Here is a 16,093-nt window from a genome sequence, read left to right as displayed (position 1 = left end):
ACTACTCTAAAATTAGAAGCTAACTCCAAAAGAAATTGTTTCTAAAACAAAAGGAAATCAAATCAAAAGCTAATTTTTCCTAAACCCATCACCCAACTACATCAGGGGAGAGAGAGTCGGGATGGGTACCTTAGGGTGAGGAGAGCTTAGAAATCTGATCCCTGCACTCTATTTATTAGTATTATTTTTTTTCACTTGACTTTCGCACCTTCGGTGAAGGGGGAGAGTGTTGAGAGAGAGTTGGGGCTGGGGGGGAAGGGGGTAGAGGGAGAGTTGGGGATGGTGAGGGGAAGTCAGGGGTGAGGAGAGAGATCTTAGAGTGAGTTGGGGATGGGGGTGGAGAGAGAGAGAGCGTAGGGAGAGAGGTAAGAGGTTGTAGAGAGAGAATTGGGATGGATTACTTGTACACAATCGATTTGTTGCTGCTCTTGCCTCTGACCTCTGTCCCTAGCATCATTGGGGTAGGAATGGTGGATGCGCTGGTAGGAATGGGGATTGCGGGGGTAGGAATGGGGATTGCGGGGTTAGGGATAGGGTGACCTTGCTGCACCTTCGGTGTTGGTGGATGGGGAGAGAGATCGCTATACATTCGGTAATGGGGATGGGATAGAGATCGCTGGGGCGAGATAGTCGGGAATTGGGAGAGGGAATCAGGGGCAACCACTAGAAAGAGCCTGGATGCCTAGTGATTCCTAGGCGCTGCCTTGCCTACTATGACAGAACCAAGTAAAATTAACACAAAATAGAAACCAGATTTGGATCTTTCTTAGACAAATTTGTTGATATCAGAAATCAGAAATTGAATAAAGAGAAGAACCAGCGATGCCAATCCAGCTTCCAAAATTGGAATCGGATCGCTTATGGGCCCACAGAAGAGTAGTAACTTCACTAATGTGGGGCCGGTGGGTCCCGAAGACCAAACTCGGACAGCTGTGGGCCCACTTAAGAACTTAAGCAACTCAAGTCTAAGGTTAAGTCGCAAAACAATAAATAGATTGATGTTTGCAATGGAATGGCAGTCTAGTAATTAGATTGAAGTTCATAATGGTAGAATGGCACTTTTGTAAATAGTTACAAGTTCCTAATGTTTAAAAGGGTGGGTTTAGAGCTATGGGAACAAGTGGGAATTTGATTTATTATTTAGGGTCAGAACTAGAACTAAAAATAATTAAAGGACAGAGGTATATGGAAGGGTATAGATTTATTCACGAGGGGTAAACTAGGAAGGGGAAAGACTCAATGGTAGGCTGTAATAAAGGGGAGAAAAGAAGGGTCATTAATATGGGTAAGAGAAATTATAGGGTTATTAATGCGGATCCAGATTCCAAGGATTGAAATCGGATCGCTTAGGGCCCACAAGAATGACTAAAATCTCAAATTTAATGGTTGAAGGGTATTCTTGTAATTTCAGAAACAAGCAGGGTTTTAGAAATAATTTATGGCTGCTGGGGTAGTTCTAGAACTAAAAAACTTTAATATAAGGGCTTATTCTGAATTTTTTTTTTTTAAATGACAGAATTGTAAATAACTTGAAGTTTCTAATAAAGGGTGGCAAAATGTTAAATAGATGATGACTCAAACATAAGGGGAATTCTCAAAAGGGAAACAACGTACTAGATGGGAAGGGTAAATCTGGAATTAAGAAATAAATAGGTTAATTGCAAATAATAGGAGAAGATAAGGGGTATTTCTGGGATCTGATAAAGTAAGGATGTAAAACTTACCTTATAAGGTTTTCTTCCTCCTTAGCTCACGATGGAACTAAAAAACCAGTGGCGGCAGACTCCTTCAAATCGACCCAGCCCTTCAAGAAAGGTCGACCTCTCATGAAAGATCACATACAAGTTCAGTTCATCTCCAGTACTGTGGGTTCCAACCCTCACCAATGTCAAACAGAGAGCTTAGACGAAATATTCCAGTTCTGAAACTCCTCCAGGCGGTAAACAGAGACCAGACCTGCAATCGATCGTTTCTCATAACAGGAACAAAGGTTTGGGGCTAATATTATAGGGTTTGAGTCGCCTTCAAGTAAGCATCCTTCGACCCAAATCTCAGCCCAAGCAGATCAAATGAGAGGGAGTTCGATCAGCTTCAAGAGGGCTGTAACTACCACCCAGAAACAGAGAAAGAGAGCAGGAAAAAAAAAAAAAAAAAAAAAGAAGAAGAAAAGAAAGAAAAAATAGAGGAATGGATTTCAGAGAGATTCAGGGAGGGGAGAACAACTCACGGCAGCCATGGTTTCATACCAAAATTTCTATTCTTCAAACTTCAAAATCTAAAACTCCAGTGTATTACATGACTACTTAAAGGAAAACTCAAAGCATCTCAATGGTAACTAATTATAAATGGAAACTAGCCTAGATAGAAACTGAAATAAAAATCAAATCTAAATAAAAGATTGCCAGTCTAATTTCTAATCAATAAAGGAAAGTAAATAAAAATCCCAAATAAAAAAGATCCCTTCCATCGCCCAACTGCATCTGTTATTGATAACCCACGATGGTTGTCTTCAACCTCCAGCCAAGAAAACTTCCAACCAGACAGAACAGGGCAGAAGACCAAAGGGGCTTCGGGTGAAGAGAACTCCCTCAATAGGGTTTAGATGGGTCTGAGACTTTAGGGAGAGATTCTGCACTAATAAGCTTTTGATTGCAAGCAACCATAAGGTCAAACGACTAGTGCTTGCAAAGATCTTGGACTGCTGAAACAGATCTGGCAGTGGAACTTAGGTCAGGTCTGAAATCTGGATTTCATCTCAAGATGGAAGGAGTTTTCAAGCTAAGTTCCCTATGGTTCAGGTCGTCCTTGGGAGTAGAAGCAAACCTTCAAGTATCAGTCAACAGCTTGAAAGAATCAAGGAGTATTCAGCAGACTTCTTCTGAGTTGAACAGTACTGTTAGCGGGGGAGCAATAGTTGTGGCAGGGATGTAGAACTAGAGTGATGTAGATACAATAGCATTTACCTGGTTGGACTAGCATGACCGGCTATAGAAGCCAACGGCCAAGAATAACCGGTCCAACCCAGGGTTTTGGTCCAACAAGGGTTGGAAGTAGTTTAGTTTAATATTAAGTCTTTTATTTTCGAAGTCTTTTATTTTTTCTCAAGTTTGTTTTGGGTAGGATACGTATGAAGTAGTAGTCAGTTTTAGTGTAGAGTATAAGTAGGAGTTTTATTATTTTTCCTTTATATACTTGCTTAAACTCAATGTTTGATTTTTAGAGTGAATTTAATTTTAGAATTAGTGAATTTGTGTGTGGTGTGTGATCCCCTTCCCCCTTTATGCATTTTTCCTCTATTCCCTAAGGCTACCCCATCAATTTGGTATCAGAGCCGAAGGTCCCCATTCCCCTTCTTCCCGTCCCCATTCTTTGTTTCGGTTCCATCGAGACTGAGAAAAAAAAAAATCGATTCTGTGTTCTCTGGACAGAATCGATCCCCTTGGACTCACTGCCCTCCTTTCTCCCAAGTTCTTGCAATCGAGCCCTTTTTTTAGGGTTCCGACAGCCAAAAACAAAAAAAAAAGCAGCGACAAAGAAGATCATCCTCCTTGGGTTCTGCCAGAAGCGACAAAAAAGGAAAGAAAAAAAAAAAAATAGACGAAGAAGATAGAAGCAGAATACAAAAGAAGAAAAGAAGAAGAGGAGCAGAGAAAAGAATAAAAGAAGAGAGAACGAAGAAAGAAGAACGAACAGAAGAAGAGAAGTCGAGAAGAGACAGAAAGGAGTACATAACTGCGAAGCCCCATCACGAACCTCTCTTGGTTGAAGCTGACGTCCACTGTTGATTTCGTCTCCAAGAAGGAGAAGGATCCCTCTGTCGGTAACCCTCCCACATACGGCTCTTCTTTTGAGTTGATTTCTTTTCCTCTTTAATTTATTTTCTTTTCCCAATGTGCCCTTCTCTTTTTTCTCCTTTTCTTTTGTCCATATTTATTATCCAGTTTTCAGCTTGCTTCTAATTACCATACTGCTACTCCCTTGAGGATTCACTTTTACTTACAGTTCTGCCCTCTTTGCAAAAAAAAATAAAAAAAATAAAAAAATAAAAATAAGAAAAGAGTTATTTACCATTCTGCCATTACTTCTTAAACCCCCCTTATTTACTATTTTGCTATCATCATTGAGTAGAATCTTACAACCCCACCATGGTAGCCAATAGTGAAGTTGTTCAGCAGCTGAGCTCTTATAAGGGATGCAAAATTTGAAGCTCTCACTACCATTGTCACTTCCCTTAAAAGAATGATGGAATCCATACAAGCATCTATTGATTGTTTGGAGGCAGCAGATAGAAGAAAGAGTCCCATTCAATTTGGGGATTCTTCCAACACCACTCCATAGGATCCGTCATTACCAATACCACCACTTCCTACACCACCACCACCATATGGAACTGGTAGATATGATGATGGAGCAGAAAGAACAGCAAGATTGTATGTCCTTGATTTTTATGGGGATAACAATCCAGAACTGTACCTTGACTGGATTCACAGCTTAGAGACATTCTTCAGATGGTGTGGGTTGACTGAGGCCCAAAAGATCCTATTTGCGGAGGCCAAACTGAAAGGCACCGCCCGAGTCTGGTGGATCAAGCCAGAACCGAAACGAACCTGATGCATTGGTTTAGTCACTACTTGGGCCGAAATGCATGAAGTCATGAACCGGAGATTCTTGCCTTCTGATTACAAGCAACACATGCATCTCAGGTTTGCACAGTTGAAATAGGAGAATTTGACTGTTGTAGAGTATGTTGCTAGATTTTATTATTTGGCCACTCGTTCTGATTTTGAGTGGGATGAAGAAGTATTGGTAGCACAATTCCGCAATGGTTTGCACCTTCAACTTAGTGCTGCCCTTGCCTTTAGCCGACTACCTACAATGGAAGATGCTGTCCAGGTAGCATATCAGGTTGAGGATAGTTTGAAAAGTCAATACAATCGGAGGCCATTTACAAATGCTTTTCCTAGAGTTCCGAGTTCTATTCAGCCATAGTCGTCTCCACAGGAAAAGTCAATCAGCAGTGCTTCATTTATGGCGTCTTCACGACCTAGCTGATCGTATTCTCCTCCTTGTCGTGATTCAGACATGTCATCTTCACAACCTAATCAGCCATACTCCTCACCTCAGCGTGGTTATGAAAGAAACTCGGTATTCCTAAAGGAGGCTATTCAATTTTTCTCATGCAAGGGGTACGGGCATAGAGCTAATCAATGTCCTAACCAGTTGTTGGCCTATACATCGACAAGAACAATTTTATACCCTATGCATCAGAAGAGCAACCGAAAACAAGAATAGTAAATTTGGAGGCTGAATGTGATCGTGAGCCTAATGAGACCAATGATGGTAACAGTGATGGTGAGCCTCAACTGTTCTATATGATCCGTCTTCTTTTGACTACACAGAAGATTCCCCAGGAAGACGATTGGTGCCGTAACAGTATCTTTCAGACCAGGGTGCGAAGCAATAATAGTGTGTAATATGGTGATTGACCCTAGTAGTTCTACCAATGTTGTTGCTGAAGATGTTGTTTGTAAGTTGGGTCTGAAAACTGAGCCTCATTTGAACCTATACAAGGTTGGGTGGGTGAACAACAATAATCTGAAAATTCATGAAATGTGTTTGCTCACGTATTCCATTGGTGGACTGATTGATCAGGTTCAGTGTGATGTTCTTCCTCTGAAAGTCTGTCACATTCTTCTAGGGCGTCCATGGTTGTTCGACAAGAAAGCCAAACACTGTGGATATGAGAATACATACTCTTTTCAGCATGGTGGCCTTGAGATGAAGTTTCTTCCAGTAGAGGATCTTCCCCCTCTCAAGCTCAAGAGGACAGTTGGTACTTTTCTCATCAAACGCATCGACTCTGACGATATTTTTGGACCTCATCCAAACTTGACGGAGTCGAGTTCTTTTCAGAAGGGGAGGGCTGATGTAGATATAACGGCATTTAACTGGTTGGACTAGCATAACCGGCTATGGAAGCCAAGGCCCAAGAAGAACCGGTCCAACCCAGGGTTTTGGTCCAACAAGGGTTGGAAGTAGTTTAGTTTAATATTAAGTCTTTTATTTCTCAAGTTTGTTTTGGGTAGGATATGCATGAAGTAGGAGTCAGTTTTAGTGTTAGAGTCTAAGTAGGAGTTTTATTATTTTTCCTTTATATACTTGCTTAAACTCAATGTTTGATTTTTAGAGTGAATTTAATTTTAGAATTAGTGAATTTGTGCATGGTGTGTGATCCCCTTCCCGCTTTATGCATTTTCCCTCTGTTCCCCTAAGGCTACCCCATCATAGAGATAGGGAAGAAACTAAAGTAGAAGAAAGAGAGAGGAGAGGAGATGTTAAAGGAGATCGATACCTCTCTTGCTGGACTGATAGGGATACTGGAACAGGGCAGAAAATCAGAAAAGAATTATAAGGAGGAGAAGGAGGGTCACTCAGGGAAGAGGAGAGATTTTTTTTTTGGGGGGGGGGGGGGGGGAAGAGAGATTGCATTGATTAAGAGAGAGAATTGGGAGGGGAATCTCATAGAAGAAGGAAGGGAGGGGGAGGGAGAGCACAGCCATGCAGGCTTGGCCACAAGTCAATCAATTCATTATTCTTCAATCAATTATCCCCATAACTAAAATTAAATTAAATCTTCCTAATTAAAGTTTGAGACTAAAATAAAAATAAAATCTCCTAAAACCTAGAGTAATAGAACTAGAAACAAAGAAGGATTCAAATTGGAAACTTCTTACCTATCTAGAAACTACCTAAAAATAAAATATTACAAATATTCCCAAATAAAATAAAATCCTAGAATATTCTAATAACCTTGAACCCAAATCAATAACTTTGATCCCAAATTGGATCTGGTTTTTGGCCCGAGCTCTAGAGCGGGTTTGGGTCGATCCATCGTGGCGCCTCTACATCATTCACCCTCAAACAAATAAGGGGCAATCTTGTAATATCAGAAGCACTCATTCACATCACATGTAAAATAACAAGTGAGGGGGACAACTAGAATAGAAATTAGAAGAAGAGGGGTTTTCTGGAGTTATAACAGAAAAGGGGAGTAATAGATCACAGCTAGGGAACATAGGGCCTTAGTTGTAATAATAGAACTCACTCTCGATGGGGTACCAGCCGTAACCCAAAACTTGTTGGGTATCGATTTTCAGAAACAACTCTATGGCTCATGTTGGAACTTCAGATAACAAGTGGCAGCAACAAATCTCTACTCCAGAACCAGAAAACCTCGACAGACCAAGATCAGGGGTGCTTCAAAACCTGCAACAAGACTTGGAAATGGTGGAAAACTCAGACCTGAGTTCTGGTTTCAGATCTTCTGTCCACTGACTTGCAGTAGCTTAGGATGGAACGTAGGGTTTAGATCGCCCTAGGATGGAATGTAGCTTAGGACTTGCAGAAGAAGGAGATCGAACCACCTTCACTGGCAGCAAGTACTGCCTGGAACAGAAGCAAAGAAAGAGAACAAGGAAACCAAGAGGGAGTAAGGATAGGGGAAAGAAGCAAAGAAATTCAGGGGAGTAAGAGGTATGCACTTAAGGCCATGGTTTCCAGACTAGAAAATTATTCAATCAATTTTCACTTCCCCCTAATCAAATCTGTCCTCTACCTTACATGGCTATATAAAGAAAAAAAAAAAAACATTAATTCATGGAAACTAATTGGAATGGTAACTAACCTAAATTAGAAATTGAAATCTAAAATTGAATCTCCCTACTAACTTGACCGACACCCTACACTAACAATAAAGGAAACAAATAAATAATACTAAATTAATCCCAAATATTCTCACGGCCAACTGCATCAACCAACAGTAGTAATGAGAGAATAATAATAAGAGAACCCAATATCTTGTAGAGAAGATTAATCAATCGGATCAAACATTGATTTTGGTCACCTTGATCAAACACAAGGAAGTCTTCACAAATGAAGAGGAGCAACAACAGTAATAATTTTACTAATAAAATTCGTGTACAATGCTTGACTCCAGTACAAATTTATATAAAAGATTCAAAAATAGACTTGGAAACGAAAAAAGGAGGCCTAACCGAATCCTTAACCAATATGACACCTAAATTGACTAGGAAATTGCAATAATAAAGGAAATTAACTCAAAACAGGACTAAAATTATAGATTTCTAATCCAGGCCAACTAAAACAGTTGTGGAAGAACGAGCTTCTCTCATACGCTGGGAGGCTTGAGCTTTCTAGATCTATTCTCCAATCTCCAATCTATGTATCTCTACTGGTCTGGAATCTTTGTTCTTCCCCTTCCCACCATTAAAGCTATTGAGTCTCTCATCTGTTCCTTTCCTTGGAAAGGTTCTGACTCTAGCAAGTTCCTCCACCCCACCCGCTGGAGTAATGTCTGTCTCCTCAAATCCGAAGGTGGCCTGGGCCTTGGGCGCACCAAGGACATCAACTTTGCGGGCATTTTAAAGCTCATATGGAGGTTGGAGACCAAACAAAACAGCATCTAGGTCTCCTGGGTTTATTCCCATTTCTTGAAGTGTGACTCCCTTTGGTTTACTTCCCCTAGTCTGGATGCATCTTGGGTCTAGCGTGGTATCTTTGCTTAAGACCATGGATGCCATCTCATACTCCATTGGCAATGGTGCCTTTACCTCCCTCTGGCTTGACCCTTAGCACCTGTCCCTTGTGATTCTCCATGTGGTTAGCCCCAAAATTATCTATGACTCGGGTCTTGATTGTTTAGCTATTGTCTCTTCCATCATCCTCAATGATGACTGGCCCTCCCTCACTCCCCTCTCCCTTTGTATGACATTTGGGCCAATCTCCCCCCTCTCCCCTTGGTTAGAGAGGCATAGAAGATTCTATCCTTTGGAAGCCCTCCCCTTCCAACTTGTTCAATTCTTCCTCTACCTAGAACTTTGTCAGACCTTCAGCTCCCCTCGTTCCTTGGCAGAATCTCCTATGGTTCAAAGGCCACATTCCTCGTCATAGCTTCACCACCTAGCGGGTCTTCACCAGCACAGTCCTACCTCATATACCGTCAGATACAAGTTCCTCAGGCCTGTTGTCTATGTTGGAATGACAACGAAGATGTTGACCATTTGTTCTTCTCCTGCCCCCTTCTCGACCATCTGGAAAAAGGTTCTCAGTCGATGTTAGCCTTCTAGTAGGAGAGTTCTCCCTTCCAATAGGGAATGGATCTGGGTTGACATGACATTTCGGGGCTCCACCATCTGTGACATTGCTAGGAAACTTGCTTTTGGTGTCACCATTAACCACATTTGGACTGAGTGGAATCTTTGTAGATGGACTTCCAACTCTCGTTCAAATGGTAAGATTTGGAATGCCATCTAGTTCGATGTTAGCATCAAGCTTGCCTACCTCCCCCCACCTCTTGGTCAGAGATTCCACAAGGAACATGCTCACTATTGTCTCCTGGGGCCTCCCTCTCTCGATCATATCTAGTGTTCCCCCTGATGAATTGTATCCCCGTGTAGTGCCCCCTTTTGTTTGCCTCCTTGTGAGTCTCCCCCTTCCCTCCCTGCTGTATATTCTCCTTTAATATATGTTTATTAATAAAAAATAGTTAATAATAAGTAAAATAAAGAAATAAAGACTCCTACTTGACTAATCCTGTATGCCTAGACCATACCCATATTATAGTTACATAAAAGTGGCCTACAAAGAAAACCCTTGGAACTAAAGGCCCAACACATATATAACCCATCCGAAAGCTTATTTCTACTAAAATAAGCCCAATAAAATATTAAATTGGCATCACCCCTTCTTTTTAAGACTTATAAGATTTGAACCTCTAATCTCTCACCAACGCAAGTCACAACCACTAGGCTAATTAATTATTATTTTAAGTTTGAAAAATCTATATTTAAAGAGGCTAAAAGAAAACATAAAAGAAAATATATACCCCAAGGTTCCAAACTTTGTGGCATTACAATTCATCTCCTCCATTTTCAGATTGATTGGATTCTTCATGAAGGGGTTCTCAATCCTGCAACTTGTTTCCCATGGGTTCTGGTTATTGAAGGAAGAAGATAACCCTCCTTCCACAATTTGGGTTTCTCTTGTTTTTTTAGAACTTATTTCCCATATTTTCTTTCCCTTAGTCCTTTAATCCCTCATCTCCTTATTTTTTCCTTATATCCAAGTATACCCTTTCCCCTATCATACAAGTTACTCCTACTTGTTATTCCTATGGTTTTCCTTTAATTATGGTTCTTCTATCCTCCTTTAAAATTTCAGATTATTTACTGTCTTGCCACTAATTTGCTTGAGTGAGTTGATATTAGTTCAGGTGGGCCCATAGGCGAATCCAATAGGGTTTTCAAACCTGGGTTCCACATCATCTTGATTGATTTTCCCTTTTATGATGAAGAACAACACTTCAAAAATTGAGAGTGATGTGAAGGTCAGTTTGCTTAATCTGAAAAAAAGTGCTGCATATGATCTTCTAGAAGTAAGGGTTCTAGTTGCAGGAAATTCCAGAATTGAATTTATTTATTTTTGTTGCTGAATCTCGAAAAGTGCTGCATATGAGCTTCTAGAAGTAAGGGTTCTAGTTGCAGGAAATTCCAGAATTGAACTTTCTTGTTGGTGGCAATTAGAAGATTGAATAAGAATCAGCAAGTCCAGTAGTAATTCAGTAGCTTCAAAACATGACCAGACAGAAATTAAACACCCGGCATTCACACTGCAAGGTGGCTCGATTGGTGGATCAAAAACCAACCTAGACCTTGATCACACTTAAGGGTTTCCTTGATCAAACACAGGGTTCTTCAATGGAGAATATTTCAGCAAAGGCATTAACTTTGTGTATCAAATTTGTGTATAATGCAAGCCTCCTCCCTTACAAACTTATATAGAAGACTCAAAAGAAGCTTACTCTCAAAAAAGGAAAGGCATAACCCAATCCTTAACCAATCAGGACACCTTAACTGACTAGAAAATTAAAATAAGGAAGGAAATTAACTCAAAATATAGTCAAACTTTAAGTCCTTACATAATACATACCTATGACTTGAGTTTTATGTGGATTCATGACAATGAAGTAAATAATTAAGGATAACTTAAACTGAACCGACATAGAGCCGGTTCAGTTGAACTAACCCAAAAGAACTTAAAAATAAACTAAGTATAGCAAACTAACAAGCTAATCCCGTATGCAACCATATTACATGTAAGTCGAATCACTTTCGTAGCCTCGTAGGTTCTAATACAACGTATTACATATGACAAGCTAAATCCTATGTCTAAGCTTGTTCTTTATCATACTCAATATTTGGTTCTCAGCTTGCTTCCAAGTCTTGAAATACTTCAACACTTTGACTTACCATGACTTGGTAAAGCTTCCAATAAGTTAATCAAGGTTTCAATATGCTTGAGTTTGCTGATGGAGAAGCTTCCAATAAGTTGACCAAGGGTCTTTTAACCTTGTTTGAGCAGCATTGTCCAATTGACCAATTCCAGTTTTGATTCATGCCTTCATGGTCAATATGCTTAGCAGCTTTTGAGATATTGAATTTCCTCTTCAAAGACCCTTTCTTGAATTCTGTTTCCCTTTTTTTTTCCTGAATGAAGGTTCATATTTTCATTCTGTTATCCTATTGCATCTGTATGTATGCATATAGTTGTCATCATATCCAAAGTAGGATTTCTTATTTCAGGTTCTATTAGGATTTGGAATCTGGTTTCTACATTATGAGCTGTCAGAAAAACAAAATTTGCTTCCATGGTGTGGAAAATAGTCATCTATTGTTATTTTTTATTATTGATCTTGCTGTTCCTGATGTTGGGATTGTTCTTGCCTTTGTGACTGCAGATTGTGCTGTTTACTGGAATATCATTTCTAATATGTTTATTGTATGTAACAGATATCAAGTGATGAAGCTGTGGAAACTGCAAAGCAGTTGGCACTCCAGGAAGGCTTGTTGGTAAGTGTTTGCTAACATTCTGTGTTTGTTTCATTTCAGAGGAAGGAAAACGTGCACTAAAACCTCTCAGATGGGTTCTCAAAATATTTCAACTGAAAGAGAAGTGACATTCTCCTTGCAGTAAATTCAAACTTTCCTTCGGTTTTAGGTCTTTGTGGTAGCACATTTGGTTCTAGAAGTATAGCTTTGCCTATTTGCTTGATCCAAATGGGAAATGAAGAAAATTTAAATCAATCAAGAAATGGAAAACTGTTTTTGGATTATTTATGATTGTGTAATTAAAGATCTTACCAAAGATGGTGATTGAACATTTAAAAGGAAATTCTTATTTTCCTATTCAAATACAAGGAATTTGTTTGAAAAGTGAAGTAAAATTTGATTACTAGATTTAATGAGTTTATAAGGTAGTCAGACATCTCATCTCCCCCATTCCCAAATGCAAATCTCTTTCCCTTACCGACCTTGCTTTTGCAGATGACCTCATGATATTTTCAAAATATGACCCCATCTCCACATCCTCTATCATGTCTTCCCTTCGCCTCTTCGGGAGCCTTTCGGGTCTCCGCACCAATCTTCTCGAATCTCGTATATACGCCTCTGGGATCTTCGAGGCTCTGAAAGCCTGCCTCCTTGATATCACGGGATTCTCCCTTGGCTCGCAACCTGTCAAATTCCTTGGCCTTCCTCTCATTCCATCTAGGCTTTTGGCCCATAACTGCACCCCCATCCTCAATCTTTTGCAGAAGAGACTCCAGCTTTGGAAAAGCAAACTACTTTCCTATGCAGGGCACCTTGAGCTCTCCAAATCTGTGCTCCAATATTTGTACCTCTATTGGTCTGGTATCTTTGTTCTCTCTCTCTCAGCCATCAAAGCTATCGAGTCCCTTATTAGCTCATTTCTTTGGAAGGAAACTGAGTCTACTAAGTTCCTCGGCCCCTCTAGTTGGAGTTCTGTAAGTCTCCCTAAAGCCGAAGGAGGTATTGGCCTATGAACTTGGCGGTATCCTCAAGCTCATCTGGAGAATTGCCTAAAAAAGAAAAACAGCATTCGGGTCTCTTGGGGTTACTCCCATCTCCTTAAATTGAACTCCATTTGGTCCACTGCTCCAGGTTCAGACTCCTCATGGGCTTGGCGTGGCATACTCAGCTTAAGACCCTTAAGAGTTAAGAGACTATCACCTACTCCATTGGGAATGGTTTTCTCTGGCTTAACCCTTGGCACCCTCCCAGAGTCCTCCCTCTTATCTGTCCTAGGACTGTATACTCTTTGGGGTTGGATAGGCCTGCTTCTGTCTCCTCCGTCGTCCTTAATAATGGATGGGCCCCCTCCCCTCCCCTCCCCTCTCCCCTTCTTTGGCTAGCTTCTGGACCCTTCTCCCCCCTCTCCCGCCCGGCCATAGAGAGAGGGAGGATTCCAAAGATTGGAACCCGTCTCCTTCCAAGATGCTTAGCTTCTCCCCTGCCTAGAATTTTCTTAGGTCTAAAGCCCCTATTGCTCTATGGCGCAAAGTTCTCTGGTTCAAAGGCCACATTCATCGCCACAGCTTCACAGCCTGATGAGCTAATGTAGAAGTAGGTTACAGTAGGCAACAAACTCCCAATAAGTTAAAGCCCAAACCAATTCAGATCTAACCCTCAGATCAGTCTGAACAGAATCCAGAAATAGGAGTAGAAAACAAGGGAATCAAGAACCTGAAATTACTCCCAAATAATTACTTATAACAGCAGAGAATAAAACAACAAAAGAAATCAGTAGCAGAAACCGATACCCTAGAGAGAACTGGGTCTCGGCTAGGCCAGAAACAGGGAGACCTGCGGTTGGAAGTCGGAGGCTCAGAATGAGGCGAAACCTGGATCGAGCAGAGGGCTTAGGGTGCTAAACAAAACCCTAAAATATCTCTGAAAACTGCTGGCTGGTTGGGGAGATTCACACCTTCTTGATTTCAGGTCCCTAAATATGGAAACTAGGAGATTCTTCAAGAACAGCTGCAAAACTCCTCAGATGGCCACCAAAGCTTGGATCGAGTGGTCCTCTTGGGGGCTGGAATAAAACCCTAAAAGGGTTTTCTGATCAGACTTCAGAACTGGGAGATATGGCCAATCGATGGTGCTTCAAAACCTATCTTTCTTGCTGAAATCGATTCTGGCCTGGGACTGTTCTTCAATCAGATTTGGTTCAATCCACTCACTCTTAATGTAGAAGTCAAGAACCAGAACAGAAAAGAAAGTAGAAAAAGAAAAGATCAACATGATAAATGTGGGTGCGAATGGCTATCTCAGCTTGGGCATCTCACCCATACCTATCCCAGCTGTTAGTCTTCCTTTCTCAGGAGAGGGAGCAAGTAAACTGCAATAAACTTTATTCATTCAATTCTGATTTTGTGTCTACAGCAAACCCTCTTTAAATAGAGGGATGAGGTTACAAGAATAGCAGTTGGACTCAAATTAGGAGTTGGCCTCCAATTAGGAAACTAAGACAAATTAGAAACTAACCTAACTTCTAATTTAGGAAACAAATAATAGCTACTTAAAACTTCCTATATTTGGCCGATGGGCCTTTATTAGAGATGGATCGAACTCAGCTCAATGGCTGGTTCTATGGCTGCTTTAGCCCAATCTTCCTCTTGCGATAGTGTAGCCCATGATGGGATCTACATCAACTCTCCCCTCTTAAAATCATTCGTCTCCAAAGAATGGATGAAGGGCATATAGTGCTCGTAGAGATCCGTATCAAGACGCTGAAAATCATTGGCATGGATCCAAGTGCACTTTTTTTGAGGTTGTCCTTTCCACTTGACTAGGAATGAGTAGTAACCCTTACCACCACGAACAGTAGTGAACTTGTTGTCAAGAACATCGTCAATAACATCATCCTTAGGGGTCACAAATTTGGGAAGTCTTTATGTATGCTCTTATCTACGTCATCAGGATGATGGCCCACATAGTGTGTAAGATCAGTAACATTGAAGACATTGTTGATCTTTATAGTAGGAGGCAACTCTAGCATGTAGGCATTGGGACCAATTCGCTTCAAGATCTTGTATGGACCCATATTCCGTGGATGGAGCTTGTGTATAGTACCGGGAGTAAAACGTTCAGGTGGAATTCGAACCATAACCATATTACCAGGTTGAAACTCCTCGTAACAACGATGTCAGTTAGCATTTGCTTGATATCCATCATTACTAACAGCTATGCCACGGCGAACATCAGCTTGTACCTCCGTGATATGTCTAAGGAACTCATCCTCTTCAATACTAAAACACGGGCATGAGATGGCAATGGTACCATGTCAACCGGTCATTGTGGTTGTAGACCAAGAACAATCTCAAATGGTGGACGACTGGTAGTACGGTTGATGGAACTCTTGTGTGCAAATTCAGCTATGTCAAGGATAGAAGGCCATGTCTTCTCATAGTCATGATTAGACAATGTAGTAGATTGCCAAGGCTTCTATTCACTACTTCCGTCTGACCGTCTGTTTGTAGATGGAATGCCGTAGAAAACTTTAACTTGGTGTTGGTATTCAACCATAGGGTCTTCCAGAAATAACTCATGAATTTCACATCCCTATTAGAGACAATTGACTGTGGCAAACCATGTATGTGCACTATCTCTTTAAAGAAGAGCTTGGCTAGGTGATTGCATCAATTGTCTTCCTGCACAGGATAAAATATGCCATCTTGGAGAAACGATCCACAGCAACAAATATAGTCATACCTTTCCCGTGTAGGTGGTAAGCCGAGGACAAAGTTCATGCTTATGTCTAGCCAAGGTGCATGTGGAATGGGCAGTGGTCTCCTTTAGCAAGTTGACAAGTATGGCATCGTTGGATGACATGTTGAACATCCCTTTGCAGTTGGGGCCAATACCACAAATCCACCATCATAGAATATGTCTTGTCCTTGCCAAAGTGTTCATCTATTCCTCCATGTAGCTCTCGAACCAAATGGTTCCTTAAAGAGGTATTCGGAATATAAAGACGTGTGCCCTTAAATAGATATCCATCATGAATGGAGTACCTGTCATCTTGACCTCCCACTTGTAATTTTTTGAACACTTCCTCAAAATCAGCATCATTAGCCTACTCATCTTTGATATTTTTCACCCTTGTGCTTTGTACGATGAAGGTATTCATCATTAGCACCTTCCGACTAAGTGCATCA

General features: G+C 40.8%; 1 protein-coding gene across 1 annotated transcript in view; it reads left to right on the top strand.

Annotated features, from left to right (window-relative positions):
* LOC122094268 (cysteine synthase, chloroplastic/chromoplastic) overlaps positions 1–16,093 on the top strand; it is a 51,806-nt gene that overhangs the window by 11,473 nt on the left and 24,240 nt on the right. The window contains exon 8 of the mRNA XM_042665022.1: positions 11,868–11,927. Coding sequence (XP_042520956.1) covers positions 11,868–11,927 — 60 coding nt within the window. The remainder of the gene's footprint in view (positions 1–11,867; positions 11,928–16,093) is intronic.

The sequence above is a fragment of the Macadamia integrifolia genome, chromosome 11, assembly GCF_013358625.1.
Source record: "Macadamia integrifolia cultivar HAES 741 chromosome 11, SCU_Mint_v3, whole genome shotgun sequence".
NCBI lineage: Eukaryota > Viridiplantae > Streptophyta > Magnoliopsida > Proteales > Proteaceae > Macadamia > Macadamia integrifolia.
This window is presented reverse-complemented; position numbering and strand designations above follow the sequence as displayed.